Source organism: Homalodisca vitripennis, unplaced genomic scaffold, assembly GCF_021130785.1.
Source record: "Homalodisca vitripennis isolate AUS2020 unplaced genomic scaffold, UT_GWSS_2.1 ScUCBcl_6222;HRSCAF=13327, whole genome shotgun sequence".
Classification (NCBI taxonomy): domain Eukaryota; kingdom Metazoa; phylum Arthropoda; class Insecta; order Hemiptera; family Cicadellidae; genus Homalodisca; species Homalodisca vitripennis.
The window spans coordinates 1-16078 of NW_025782341.1; the positions used below are offsets into that span (position 1 = coordinate 1).

The 16078-nt window shown below is 30.0% G+C and overlaps 1 protein-coding gene across 1 annotated transcript; it reads left to right on the plus strand.

Moving 5' to 3' along the window:
- Positions 1 to 7838: 7838 nt before the first annotated feature.
- LOC124373715 lies at positions 7839 to 11460 on the plus strand. Its single transcript, XM_046832059.1, has 3 exons — positions 7839 to 7947; positions 9581 to 9683; positions 11017 to 11460. Exons 2-3 carry the CDS (start codon positions 9588 to 9590, stop codon positions 11383 to 11385), a joined length of 465 nt encoding a protein of 154 aa, XP_046688015.1. The 5' UTR covers positions 7839 to 7947; positions 9581 to 9587; the 3' UTR covers positions 11386 to 11460.
- The last annotated feature ends 4618 nt before the right edge of the window (positions 11461 to 16078 follow it).

A 16078-nucleotide genomic window follows, 5' to 3' on the forward strand; every position in this document is an offset into this window, starting at 1 on the left:
CGGATCTAGCGGTGTCGTGTGCCTCTCATACATACAGCTTTTATGACTGTAAATGTCACTAGGTTAAAAACATCTCAAAAATAAAAAGAAAAAACCCTTTCCACATATTTACTTTTCATTAACACTAATTTAAAAAACAGTTAGTTAAAAATTACAATAAAAATACGTACTCACTTGATATTCGTTGTGTTCATTGTAGTATATTAAAACTAGTTTCAGGTTATTTAACTTAATTTTAAATTTATTAAAACGTCTTCGTGATTATTTCAAATACTTTATAGAAAGTTAAAATCAGGCTGGATTGTTCTCAGGTTATCTATTTCTTAAACAATTGCCATTTTTGTGAATTGGTTCTCACAGATAATTTTTTAGTAGGCTAAAGTAGGATATTATAAAAAATCTATATCTTTATTTATATATTTACATGTCGGCGTGTGTATGGTCACTAAACTCCTCCTAAACGGGTGGGACCGATTTGTAATGAAACTTTTTGTGTGTCTTCAGTTGGATCCGAGAATGGTTTTGATTCATAATTCGGTTCAAGTTTTTAAATAGTTTATTTTAATTAATTTTTTAAATAATAAATTGTTGTTGATGGTGGAGGTGGTTTTGACATTGGATAATGGATCCGCCAGACTGCGGCACGCGAAACGACACGTAATACAAAGTGAACTGATACTTAACAGCGTGTGATATATTTTCAGCTGAAGTTCATCAAAAGAGGCAGGAACATGTTGTTCACGCATTAAAAATTTAAGAAAGTTAATATTTTAAATTTGGTCAGAAGTGATTGATCATGTTAGTCGTAATGCAGATTGCAAAGATGATGAAGTTTTTAAACCAATTTTTCTTTAGCGTATAACATTTATTTAGGCCTAAATATTACATAGCGCACAGCCATAATGGTTTTTCTATTTTAATTCCAGGTTTTCCCCGACATTTTGTTTGCTGCTATCAATATTTGTGTGTTGTTTTGTAACATTTCTGTAATTATTGTGTGAGTGCTAATTGTATTATTAATACATTAATAGAGATTGAAGATGTTTAAAGGTGCGTCATAAAAAACTATATCTTATTTATTAAAGTTTATTGAACTTACAATTTTGCATATTGAAGTGAGTATATTGGTCGCATACCTTCAAATAACCTTAGTAGCATACAAATCAAAAGGTTGTGGGTTTTCTATGTGTGAATAACTATTGTTTGACATTTTAGATAATCAATTTTTAAACTAACGGAATTTCAAATAATTTGTTGTAATTTACATTTTTTAATCTGCAGTCAAAATTAGGCGTTCAGATAAGTAGAGTTAGCATTCAAATTACATGTGTGATTAACCTATTGTTATTAGTGTAGGAGATTGGGTTTTAAATTAAATTAGAGTTGGCCAGTTCCAACATATATACTGATAATTTTTAAATTACTAATTTTGTAGTAACAAGTTATATTTTTTTAATTTTACAACTTAATTTTATCGTAATGCTATCGAATGTACAATTATTTTTATAGTTTAATCCTTCAGGAGTGTAACATAAAACAAAATAAGATTGTTGGGCCAGTTCTGATACTTTACTGTAATATTTTAAGATAACTATAATGAAATTCGGTAGTTTTAGATGTGGGCTAATCAGGAATATCAATAGAGGGTTAATCTAGATATTAAAAATTCGGAAGTTTTAGTGGCGCGCCGAAAATACACGTTTTGAACTGAAATTGGTGAAATATTAAGTGATGCAGTGATTGAATCAGTTTATTTTTTGGTTTATAAATAAATTGGTTTTTTATCTTGGTATGTTTTAAATTGGATTCCAGCAGAATGCGCTACGATCGCAAGTTCCAAATGTTTTTCTATTTTAATTCCAGGTTTTTCCCCGACGGTTTTGGTGCTGTGCTAGAGCGGGGCGAGAAATTTGTGTGTTGTTGAGGGGATGAAGATGTACGCTTAGCAAGTGTTGAATTATTGTGTGATTTGCTAATTGTAATATTTAAATTAATAGAGAATCACAACATGTGTCAATAACTTAGATTTGTTAATATAATTGTAAGGAATTGGTTTTAAATTTAAATTCTGTTGGCCAGTTCTGGATACTATACTGTAATTTTAAATATCTATAATGAAATGTCAGTAGTTTAGATAGGCTAATCAGAAATATCAATAATTCGCATTTGAGATGGTGGCTGCTTTATGATAGCTTCAGCGAGAGCGAGCGCGAGAGCGCGTGGGGGCGCGGGTTTAATATAACTATTAATTATGGATCGTCATTTTTTATAGTTTAGATAGGCTAATTCAGATATATCAATAATTTGAATGTGATAAGTGGGCCACTTATTGTTCTTCGAGAGCGAGTGCGCGCGACATATAGGTGTGTAGGAATACTTATTTTAATTATATTTAGATAAATATACTATATTAGTATATATAGTATACCTTCAGCCTTTAAATTATACTATAACCTAATTCAAATCATCATTTTAGTAGTTTAGATAGGCTATCTCAAGTGAAATATCAATTCGATTTGAGTTGGTGAGTCCGCTTATGTAATACTTCTCCCTTTAAAATAAAACTATAATGGCTAATTTGGAATCAGTCATTTTTAGTACCTTTAGATAGGCTATTATTCATGATATATCAATAATTCGATTGTGATTGGTGGCCACTTATTGTACTTCAGACCTATAGGGAATCTTATTTAGTTTATTAGATAAATTAAATTACTGTTGGCGCAGGTCCGATACACTAATACCTGTAATTTTAAATTAATTTATAATGTAATTCAGGGGAAATATAAAGGTTAGTTTTAGATAGATCTAATTGATCAGTAATCTTTATCAATAATTTTGATTGTGATGGTGGCCACTTTATTGTACTTCAGACCTATAGGGAAATACTTTCTTTTACGTATTTTAGATACTGTAGTCTTATGTTTGTTATCACATTTTTTATCTAGAAAGAAGTTAGCTTAACTTAAAATAAACATATTGAATAAGTTACTCATATTCCACATTGTGTACTATTATACAGAATTTTATTGTTTACAGAAAAGAATGCCACGACGTCATTTCGTGAAAGAGGACGATAATAGTTGATTCACAATCATGTGATTTATTATGCTTACTTAATTTGAACTTATGGTGACCGAACTGTTAACAATAGTTTATTCACACATTAGAAATAAGACAACCTTTTGATTTGTATGCTACTTAGGTTTATTGCGACCCAATATACTCAACTCTTCGTCAATAAATTTTTTCAAAATTAGTTCAATAACTTCAATGAAATGACTATAGTTTTTTTATATGTTACTTGTCATAACAATCTTCAATCTCTATTAAGTGTAATTATTACAATTACCAACTCACACAATATAATTACACAATGTTACAAAGCAACACACATATTTGATAGCAAGCACAAACTTGTCAGGAAAACCTGGAATTTAAAAATAGTAAAACATTTGAAACTGTGATCGTAGCGCCTATTCCTGCTGGAGTACAATGTAAACTAACATTCCAAGATGGTCCACATCCATTTAGGAGGAGTTCAGCTCCATACACACGCACACAAGAAATATAAAGGATAATAAAATTCGGTTTGTTTTAGATAGGCTAATTAGAAATAATCAATAATGTTGAATTGCGATGTTGGCCCGCTTATTATTTAAATTCAGCCGTTTAAATAACTATAATTCTAATTCAGGTTTTGTCATTTTTAGTAGTTTAGAGAGGCTATTCGAGAGGAAGCGGGAGTGCGGATATCTATAATTCGGATTGTGATGGGTGGCCTACTTATTATACTGTCAATCCCTATAGCGGAAAATACTTTATTTAGTATTTTTAGATAACATTAAATTCTGTTGGCCAAGTTCCGATAACTATACTGTAATTTTAATTAACATATAATTAAATTCTTTTTATAACGTGTACAGGACAACGTCTGTCGGTCTGCTAGTATATATATAATATATATTACAATACATATATATATATATATATATATATATATATATATATTGCTATATATGAAGTATAATAAGATATATAAATTCTGTACAAAACAAATCAAGCCAGAATTGTTTATTATTTTTCAGGTGCACGAGCAATACAAAAACAGGAAATTAGTCTATTTTTTATTTATAACAGATACATTTGAACTGTTCTCAAACATCTGTCGCAATTTTAAACTCCAATATTTTATTGTTTTAAGGTAAACTATCCTTTTTGTTATAGAAATCTACCAGCTTTACTTAATTTTGAACTCATTTGGATGTATTTAAATGAATAATTTATGAACTGAAATAAAGATCATTGTTATTATTCAGTTAGTTTTAATAAATAATATGGTTAATATTTATATTATTATAATCAAGACACATTGAAATAAATATTGTAGAAATGTATGAATGACGCAGTACTATTTCATATGAGTTTCACACTTGTTTGCTAGTGAAAACAATTACAGATTGAGACGCTACAACCATAAACTTCTTATCAGCGAACGAAACAACCACAGTTGATTGAATTCATTAATAATGTATTGTCAAGTATGAAATACGACTTACATGTTTTTTACGCTAATTTAACAAAAACAATACATCCATCGGTCGTAAAACTGTCGTAGATAAATATTTATGTTCTGTTGGTTATTAACTGAAGCTATATATGGAAGTGAGAAGTGAGTTTCCTCAGTTGACTCCCGATTCAAAAACACAAAAGGTAAGTATTTATGTATTTTTAACAATAAATGTATGAAAATGTTTTGTTAGTGTTAGACAATTTCATAAAAATATGTAAGGTGTAATGTTGTTCATATATATTCTATCGAATGTTTTTGAAAAGTTGTTCTTGAATAAAGGCTTAAATAATTCTTGACTTTTCACTTTAAAACAAAGGAACAAAGTGGGTTATACCTAATAAATAGACTGGAATAGTTATTGAACACTCCAGGCAAGCAATAACATTTATAATAATTAAATGTTTGTGACATAAAGATTTCTTATTTCTATGAATAATAAAAAAGTAAATTTATGGGAACCGTTACTTGTGCTTTAGTATAACTTCTGTAAATATACCAAATTAAACTTGTACTATTCGAGCTCTAAAAAAAGTTTGTCATTAAAATTTATCAATCTTTTCAGGCTACTATGTATTGTATTAAATTCAATTGAATATAATTTTACCTATGTTTCAATTACACATGCACTGATTTGATCTGAAAATTTTGTCAGAAATGACTGTAAAATATTAATATATAAAATATCGATTTGTCATATTTTTCGTAACGTATATATTTTTCACTATTGTCTGAGATATTAGTATACGTACATACTACTACCTCAGTTTTTAAGTTTTTGTACTTTAAGGTTAGTACTAATAACTTTTTATGGGAAGACGGACACCAACCGAAGTGAAACACATTTCCACGTCTCTCTTTTCTATTTGTATAAGCAGTTCAGTTAAAAAGGTTTTTGAGATGAAATGTACATTTATTTTTTTTAATATATAATCTGTGATAAAAAATATCGTTTGACAATTAAAAAAACCATAGTTACCCCATACACCTTTTAATTATCTTTTAAAATAAGCCAAACACTTTTATTTAAAGCGTACAAGTTTGATTTAAAATATTTTTTTTGTTAAGTTAATATGAAACTATTCCACTTTTTAGTCCTAACAGTAGATGAAGGCATTTTATCCACAATTTCAGATTACTTAGTACAGTTTGGTCGTCTAATAGCACAGATTTTCTCAGATTTAGTCTTAGTCTTTCTCTCATATGGGAATTATCATTGATATTCTCTGAAAAATATAAATTTCACTAAATCGAAAAAAATTAGTTTCAGATCTTTCTTCTTCTCTGTCCACATTATAATATATGGGATAAGGAAAAACACGGTTCATTATTTATCCTATTAATTCATTCCATTCCTTTTATAATTCCATATTTATTTTGAATTACTGATATGGCTATGAGTAATAACATACTTTTTCAACTTACTAATCAGATTTAATGTTGTCTAAGTCTTTAAAAAATCAAATCCTATTTTAAGATTCTCTTAAAACAGGACTCGAGTTCCTTAGTCAATCAGGCATCAATGATCTTTTAAATGGGCAAAAGAAGTTTACATACTGGTACTTACCTAATAATAAAGCAATACATTCAGAGTTCAGTGAAAGGCTGTTCGTAATTGTAGCTAGTCTAGAGGCTGATCCCGTAAAATCTAGTCTAGTCGATTGTGACTTTACTAGTCAAGACACTGACTTTAACCCAATTATTCACCTCTGTGATTCTGAGATTTTTTATGATGAATATGATAATAACAGGCAAAAAAAACATGGATTTTTTAGATTGCTATAGGTGTTACTAGTCCACACACTATAGCAATTTTGTTTGGCGACATAGTTATATAAAATAGAAATGTTTTAAAGAAATCAATGTTCCATATTAGTTTAATGTTAAGCCTTTGGGGAGTATTAACACCTCTTATGGTTGTTTCATACCCGGGAGTGTACGTGTACATTACGTCCTTCGTTTTTTCAGTTCCTATTTGTGTTGACAATTTAAAGTCTATAGTTCGTCCGAAAGTCAGTTTTAAATCGAATACAAATTTGTACTTAATTTAGAATGTTAAGAAATCAAGCTAAAAGAAAATTTAAAATAATAAAAAGGAAAGCTTAAAACAAGCTGAGTACATAACAATTTTTATACACCACTAAAGAAAACTAGAAATAAGTAGCAGGAACTCGTCATTGATCAGTGGCAAGACTACGATTTTTTGGCCTGCAAAGTCATATCCTACTTCAAACCGGAAATTATGCATGATATTTCGTAAAGTTTCAATTCAAACTTTAATGTTTATTGCTTGTGGCATTATAGAGATATCATAGATGGACAGGCAATCTAAAAATTATATTTTCATCCCATGAAGGACAAAATAGACTTATTGTCAGCCGACTGAGATTAGATTCAATAATGCTTATGTAACATACATTTTTGGATATAAACCATCACAGAACTTATTCTTATCTATTTTGAAATGAACTTCCATCCAAAATTTAAAATCTGTTGGTTGTTTTCCTCGAGACATCATTCCTTATTATTCAGTTACATTTTGCATTTTATTAAGTTTGGGTTTCGTAACATATATAAGTTATATATAAGTTCATGGAATATAAAAAATCTACACATAAATTAATTCACGAAGTAATTATTTTAGTGTGTTGAGATAGTTAGGTAATACGTATTAATTTTTCAAGTTTGTTTACAAATATTTCTTTTGCTACGTTCTTGTTGCCATTATGGTTACGCGTCATGAAACTCAGTGTTGCCTATATAGAAATGAAGCTTATCGAAAAACATCAAGTCTATAAACCAGTTTGTTTTATGAATATCGTAGGAGCAGACGGACAAAAATGAGATTTGTCCCACATCTCGAGTAATAGACTTCGATAATGCTCAGACTACAATACGGCCGGTGACTAGTCCTAACCATACTAAAGCGCATAGAGCCTAGCTGATATTATTGGGAAAGAAACTTATAGGCAGAACCAAAAATCAATTAAACTGAGAGAAAAAGACGTAAAACTACCAGGCCAATGATGATAAGAAATTTTACTGCCATGAGTCACGCTGGTGCCTTGATTCGGTGTTGACTTTTAATTAGGTTTTGATTAGGAAATACATTTATCACTTGTTCTCTAAAAGCAGAGCATTGTTCCATGTTTTTACGATCAACAATTTATAATGAACATTATTGATGTTGCGTAACATTTAGTAAATTAAATATTGTTCTCTTATCTAATATTTAATTAAATGTTACGGCACATGATTATCATTTGGCAGGCCATATACTGCGTCGATATTTACGGCTTCTTGTCAGAGATATTAGAGCATCTGAACACTGCAAGTTTGACTAAACGTTAAACGTTCCTCTACTGTGCCTGAAGCAGGTAGGCTAAGTGAATTAAGTTTGTACATTATACCATACTGAACTATTGTGTTTTACACTTTCTATATAATTTTTGTATTAATTTAGTTTAAACCCACATTTGACTATATTTTACGAACCTGTTTTAGTAAAATTACATTTTTAATGCTGATAGATAAAGCAATAGTTTTTATTTGTTTCAAAGTAAATTGATAGTGTATCGTAATTTTTGTGGATAAGTACAGTGTACTGTAGTAACAGTAATTTAATTTTATATATTTAATTTTTGTATAGTATGTGTGAGACATAGCTTTGAAGTTGTATAGGACATCTAGTATTTTACTAGATAAGTTAAGTAATCCTGATCACTAAATATATACCACAATAAAATTACCATTTGGGCCCTTACATATGAAATCCAAATCGGTACTTCGAAAGGTCAATGTAATGTAGTGGAACATGACTATACATATGTTCGTCGAAAAAACTGTATCTAATAAAAGTCTAGAGATTACTAATATTTTGGCTTTCATAATATTGGCAGTTATTTTATAAAGATTACCATGTATGTCGGTGTGTTTTTATTTTTGTCTTATAGTAAATAAAACTCTGTTTTCGGTTGGTTTATTAAGTGATTGTTAAATCGACCGTATCATGTTTCTGTTAGATCTTCATAGTTGCCTAAATAGTTTTCTACCATAAAGGTATAACAATAAAACGTGAACGCTGAATACTTCAGTTACGTTGACAGAATATGAATCTCAAATACTCAATTCTGTGTTTTTCCACTTAAGGTTTTGGCGATGATAAAATCATGGCTACATTTACATCAAAAGATATTTTGAAATCTACTTATGTTCCGAGTCAGCACTTTATAATCGACAAAGGAAAATTTCTCTAGTCCCCTGAAAAACCTAAGTAGCTCAAAATATCCGCGTAGTTTGCAAAATGAATAAAATCTTACACCCAACTAAAACAAAATATACAACCTAACAATAAACATTAGTACGTTCCTTCCCATACTTCTATAAAATACGAGCATTTCTTTTGGCTACGTGTGCTGCGGTTTTAATGAGGGCCATAGAACTCTCGTAATATTGTGAAGTTGAACTATTTCATCATTTTTGTTTAGCATCTTGAGTGGAATTATCTAATTATTTGTCTAATATTTGTAAAAATGGAGATATGTCCGTTGATATGTAAAATAAATAAATAAATAAGTTCATTGTCAGGTCTTGGGCAACAACTAACGTTACGCATCACCGATAATTATTTATTTTGCTTTGATTGTAGAGACAGCTTTAGGTTTGCTGCCAGTAAAAGAAAGTAATGCGTACATTTCTTATTATTGAAATTTAATTTTGTTTATGTTTCCTTGAGAAATAATTTTAAATTATAAAACGAAAACATGAATGATTGGAATTAATGAAATTAGGGTTCTGTGGTGTATTATTGACGTATTAAACGGGCAAATAATTTATACATGTTTTATTCAATAAATTTAGCACATACATGTTGTGAATCGATCTGTATTAAACTGCGCTATATGCATACACAATATAAATACTTACAGGATATTTTGTATTAATTAAGTTCTTTTATTCTATTTATTTGGAACTCTTTAAGAGACTATTATATTTTATTCTTCATTCTAGACTAATCATGTGGACTATTGTTGTCGTGGCAACTGCTATATTAACTTCAGCTACTGCGTTTGAAAATGGGGTGCCTTACCAGTACCCCTATTCTTATCCACAGGTAAACATGAATATATATTTAGATACTTTAGTCGGTCAGATTCGTTATAGAATTATCAGTTGCATCATTGGAAAACTCACATGATTTGTTCAGGTTTACTGCAAACCATTGTAGTATTTAAGTCACATTCGCAGGCCAGTAATGTAATAAGTGACTTGTATTAGAGCCGATAAGGACAATAAGTTTTTATACGTTGGTGATTGTTATATATTATATTACCTTATATAATAGTACTATTTTATACATATTAATATATTACTATCATTTTATTTGATAATTACAACTCCATGGTTCTCTCTTGGTTTTAATGTCCGTAATAAAGTGTAATGATCGCAATAGAAAACTATGATCCAATGAACTATTTCCTACAGCTGTAAATAATGTGGTACTTTTGTATGAAAAAGAAATATTTATATGTAGTGGTATTTTGTCAGATTAGATACAGTGAAAAATTTAAGAACGTATCTTGACTAAAACCTTGAAAGTTTTCAAACTATGCTGATTACGCTGTGTGTATTATAGTATCTGAGTTTAATTGTTTAAATTTTAACTCGAAATTAAAGTGGAAAAACGAAAAGAATTTATATAGTTGTGACTTAAAGTGGTGTAATTAGTTTTTAATTGCATTACTTTTTAATTTTATAACTATTGGTTACTAAAACTGTTTCTCTAATTACAATAAAAATACGATAACCTTTTGAGACCAATCCCTATGTCTCAATAGTAATGGCAATTGATAGTGTTGTAACCAGTTTTAATGGAATAGAACGGCAAATAAATATAAAAATTAGTTACATTATGAACGTGAACGAATGCTGGTAAAGAGAATTTTAGTGCAACGTGAACTAAAAATTAAAAAAATTGTCTTAAATAAAATAAATAACAATCCAGTCATGTTATAAAAAAGTAAAACATCACATCTTACTTTCAGTCATTTTTAAATAGATCTGACTATAAAATTGCCATTTCGAATAATTATAGCAAATAATGTTCTGCCGAGTGTGCAGTGGATCAGGTACGGTGGTTATCGCAAGGTAACTGAATCAAGCAACGTCAAGCGATGCTGCTGCTTGGGCGAGTGACCGCTGAGCGATCCTGTCTTTGCAAGCAACCCGCTTGCCCGGTCCTTAGTGTTGGTTTAGTCACCGTCAAGCCGTTGGCCCCAGGCTGTGTTAGAGAGGGATTCTTATCCCTAACTTCGCCTGGTTAAATGAGACATTCTTTGACTTTTTATTTTGATAAAAAATATATTTTATATATAAAAAACTACTAAACCGAAATCAGATTATGCCACCTCAAACTCTGTATGGACTAATAATGTTTTATTCCACAGAACCACATGAGCAGTGCCACCTACACCGGCTGGAGAGCACCAACATGGGGATACCCAAAGAGTTTTCAACATAGCTTATTAGACACGTTCTCCAGCCTGTGTCCTGACTGTCTGAAGGCTGATGGAGTAGACGAGGTCACCGGGATTCCAGGTTTGAAGGATGCCATCGAATATTCATACTTCCATACAATAAAGCCAACTATGAACGAAATGTTGGACAATTTAAGAATTGATAAAGGAGTGGCATACAGATATTTTGTTAGCCTCTGCGAAAGAAATGAACACGTTATAAACATTCTGCCTGCAGGGGATGTACTGAAAATGTTTTGCTCTGATATAAAACAGACAGTGGAGGAAGGATATTTGTGAATCCGAATATTGATGATGGTTATACTTTGGAATTTAACACAGCGCGTTTGAATAAATAAGTTACTTTATCTGTGAGTAATATCTACTTATTTCTATTTCCTCAATATGTGTACATATGTGCTAGTGATATTATCATCCCAGTTTGAATTGAGACTCACCATAGCGTTTTCCTCAGGCTGAAATGATGCGGTCGGAGATTAAATTCAGAGAATGTAATAAGCCTTCACCAGCTATTATTAAATTTATTTTATTAAGTTTAAATTGTGAAACAAGCTTATTTCACAATGCTTAGTAAATCTATATTTACTAATGTGCAATAAATATTTCCCCAAGGTTCCGAGACTGTTAAAATAGGCTTCTCTTATATTTATAGTGTATTTAACTTTTTGTTCAATCAGAACGCAAACATATCGTTTTTGTATCGTTTTCATTGATATATTTTAAGCATTGCAGTTTGGCCCATACTATAATGCTACTGTACCTTATTGAATCAATAATTTCTAAATTCAAATTTGCATATAAAAACCTACTTGAAGCTGTAGCAACTTAAATTCCTATTATTGCAACTATTATTGTTGCTGTAAACAAATAGAAACTCATTAACGGGAATACCTCAGTAAATTGCTTTATTGTAAATTACTTACTTTTATATCTGTAGAATTATTTGCATGGTAAGCCCCATATTAAGAAATCCATATCAAGGGACTTCGAGCTGGCTCTTAAAGCTCAGGGATGGTTGAATGTCTAACACTGCTCGGCTAAATCTCTTTCACAACACAATAAGAACAGCTGTCTTAGGCAACAGCGGTTGTCAAAACCACAAATTAACTGTAAGTTCAGACACTTAAACATAATAACAGTGAAGCACGTTAAGCTGTATACAGCATTATAACTGTTAAGCATGTGAAGTCACGAATAACTTATTTATGTTTCTCTTTTATTGAAATTTGAACATATAATGTTTCTCAATTTTTATTTAGAATATTCCTATATCGATTTCAAAGCAAACCAGTATTTGTCATTATACTTTGCAAATTGGTTCTTAAATTCAAGACTAACATGAAATGGAGAAAACACGCACTGTCTGGCAAATTTATTACCAAACAATATATTATTTGTTATGTATTATAATCTAGAGTATTTGTATAGCATGCATTTATAAATAGATAATGCAATACAAGTACTGAAGAACATAGTTCTGAAGTTAAACCAGATAAATGTAAATATTTTACCAGATTTCATACATAATATGCGCTTCCTTATTTCCTGAGTTCATTTCTGCTTAGATATCGTTCCGAACTGAACGAACAGACACAACGCTCACATAGACATGGCCCATGTGTGACAGAACTGTGTAAATATATCAAATACTTATTCCACCTAAAACAATTCTAACATATAATGTCATTATGTTAATAACAGTTTCCGAACTGAACGAACAGACACAACGCTCACATAGACATGATCCATGTGTGACAGAACTGTGTAAATATATCAAATACATATTCCACCTAAACAATTCTAAAATATAACGTCATTATGTTATTCACAGTTTGAAATATTTATATGTAAAAACGTCTATAAAATTGTATAGCTACTAATTAATCACCCTACGTGTGTTTTTTTTTTCCAATTCACGTTATTGATAATCGTACTAAGCACTTATCTCAGTCACACAGGTAATCTCAAGTTCCTATAAAGAGAATCTGTGATAAGGTTTGCTCTGTTGAGATACTCTTGTCACGCGAAAACTATTAAAATGAACAACAAACCTTCTATTTTTTTTTAATTAGGTTATAAACCTGAGAAACCATATATTGTACTTAGTAAGGAATGTTGACAGGACAGTGAGAGAATCTTCCGGTTGCTTAATTTTGCGAGCAGGGACCGCCTCCTGTCCAGATCCCATGAGCAGCAATTTACTCACGACAGCTTATTATTTTCACCTTGGCAGAAGGGGAGGTCAGCTCTATTACAGTCTCTCTTCTAAAGTGGGCAGAAATAGTAGTGCATCATGGTCTACCTCTCCAACAGTCATCCCCGAAGTAGACAAGACCTATCGATCATCATATCAAAAGAACCCTTCCGGGATACATATATAGAAATATGAGTAGAAATATATGTAAGGGTGCTAGACCACTATTGGGACAGTCCGTAATTCAATGTAAAATCTTGTTCAATGAACTATAAATGAATCTGAGAAATCACACAGTGAATCTCAATAAAAAAATATCCCAATCTATATCTGATTTACGGGCAGTTTTCTAACGCTCTTTTGGGACAGACAGAAATTCAATGTAAAATACTGTTGAATGTACCATAAATAAATCCGAGAAATCTTAATGAAAACAATAACCGAATCTATATCTGATTTACGGGCAGTTTTCTAACGCTCTTTTGGGACAGACAGAAATTCAATGTAAAATACTGTTGAATGTACCATAAATAAATCCGAGAAATCTTAATGAAAACAATAACCGAATCTATAGCTGTTCAAAGTTGACTTTCTTGAGCTGTCTGTTGGAAATGTTGTCAAATCTGCTACGAATAAACAAAAAAATCTTCGAAATCTTTTTAAAGTCTACAAAGTTAATTGTAACACATGCTTTGTCGTTTATTGTATTTTTTCAGTAACAATCAAGTGTAATTTATCTTTTTTATTCAATTCTTTAATATTTTTCTCGTCTAAAACAGTTGAAAATCTCTTAGGCAAATGCACTTTACAATCTTCTAACTCGGCAATTATTGTCATCCCAAATTTATCCTTTATTTTGTCTAAATTCACGATCTTATACGGTTTTCTTTCTTCTAAGTCAGTTAATTTCTTGTATTCTTTAAACCTTAGTTCGCCAATATCGTTCAAATCTTTCAAGAACTCCATTTAGTAAGAAATAAATGTAACTATAAATTTTAAAAAATTAGGATATGAATATGAAAAATAGTGCATTTAATCACGATATCAGGTTATAGGAGACAATTTAAATTGTTTAGACTATTTTTCAATATTTTTTGAATATTTTACACTCATTGAAGTTAAAAATATTAAAAAAATAGTATAAACAATTTAAATTGTCTCTTACAACCTGATGTCATGATTAAATGCATTATTTTTCCTATATAAATAGAAACATCTAACGTTCTTTCTACATAAATTGTGCTAAATTTCATCAAATTTTGATAAAAATCCTTAAAAATCTAATGAATTATTGCTATTTTTTAGCTTAATAAAAATATGTTTTACTAAATAGTGAAACTTAACATATTCAAATTCCTCTAACTAAATGGAGCGTAAAAAATATCGTGCCTTTTTGTAAAAAAAAGATATTTTTGAACATCATTATACCCGACATTATAATTCGAAAAATCACCTAAAAACAAAGAAATTTACGAGAAAAAACTGAAATGTTTTAGACAATGGGCTGAAGAGAATCAAATCGATGATCACTGAAACATGTATTACATAGAAAAATTACGAGAATTAAAGAGAAATTTCAAAGATGAAAAGAAAAATTTAGATCTATTTAATGATGAAAAAATTCATTCAATCACTGAAAAACTATCCATTGAAACAAACGATAAAACTAAATCTGAAATAATCGAAGAAATAGGCGAAACTCTTAACGAAAAATCTAAAAATATCATTAATGTTGAATTTTTATCCTCAATACACGGTCTTTTCAAGCAATATATTTTATCGAATTTGAACGAAAATTTCATGTCAATTTACAAATCGTACCTAGCAATTTATGCGGCCAGAAATTAAGTTTAATAAAAAAATTTCAAGGAAAAGTTAAAAATATGAATGGTTATTTATCTTTAGAATGTGAATACGAACGAACTTTAGTGAACGGTGAACCACAGACTTGTCCAAAGTATTTTACTATAAAATCAGATGAAATCTTTGTTGTAAATGACTTCATTTCTAAGAAATTTAATGAATTATCACATCGAGAACGGACTAATCATCAAAATAATGGTTCTGGTTGAACATTTAAACTGCAAACAACTAGTTTTCAGCCTTAATAAACATGGATTTATGAACGAAGGATCATATATGGATTCGCCACAAGAAATCAAGGTAAAAAAGCTTGTGTAAATATCAAAAATGAAGATGACTTTTACTTTATTTACTCTATCTGATGCGCTTTTGTAAAACCTAAGACTCATGTTGACAGAGTAAAGCAATACGAGAAACTTGTAAATGACGAGGTATTTTCTGGATTCTACTATCCGTGTTTTTAAAAGATATACAAATCTTTGAGAAACGATGCTACAATTCCAACTATAAATATCCCAAAATGTCCATAAATATCTATACTTATGACGAAAAACTAAACATTGTTCCGTTCAAAATTTCCGAAGTTTATGATGCCGAGTTATAAATCGATTTATTGTCAGTTAAAAAAGATGACAAATATCATTATGTTTTGATAACTGATTTAAATAAGCTCGTTTTCTCTCAATTATCTAAATGTAAAAATAAAAAATTTTCTTTGTAGAAGATGTTTAAGCCATTTCTACAAATCGGGAGATGTAACAGATCATTTGGAAATATGTACAAAACATGAAGTTTGCAACCAAATTATGCCATTCCCAGGTCAAACCACAACATTTACTAATTACCAAAAAAATTTCAATCATCCTTATTTTATTTATATGGATTTTGAGAGTATATTAGAAAAAATTCCAACAT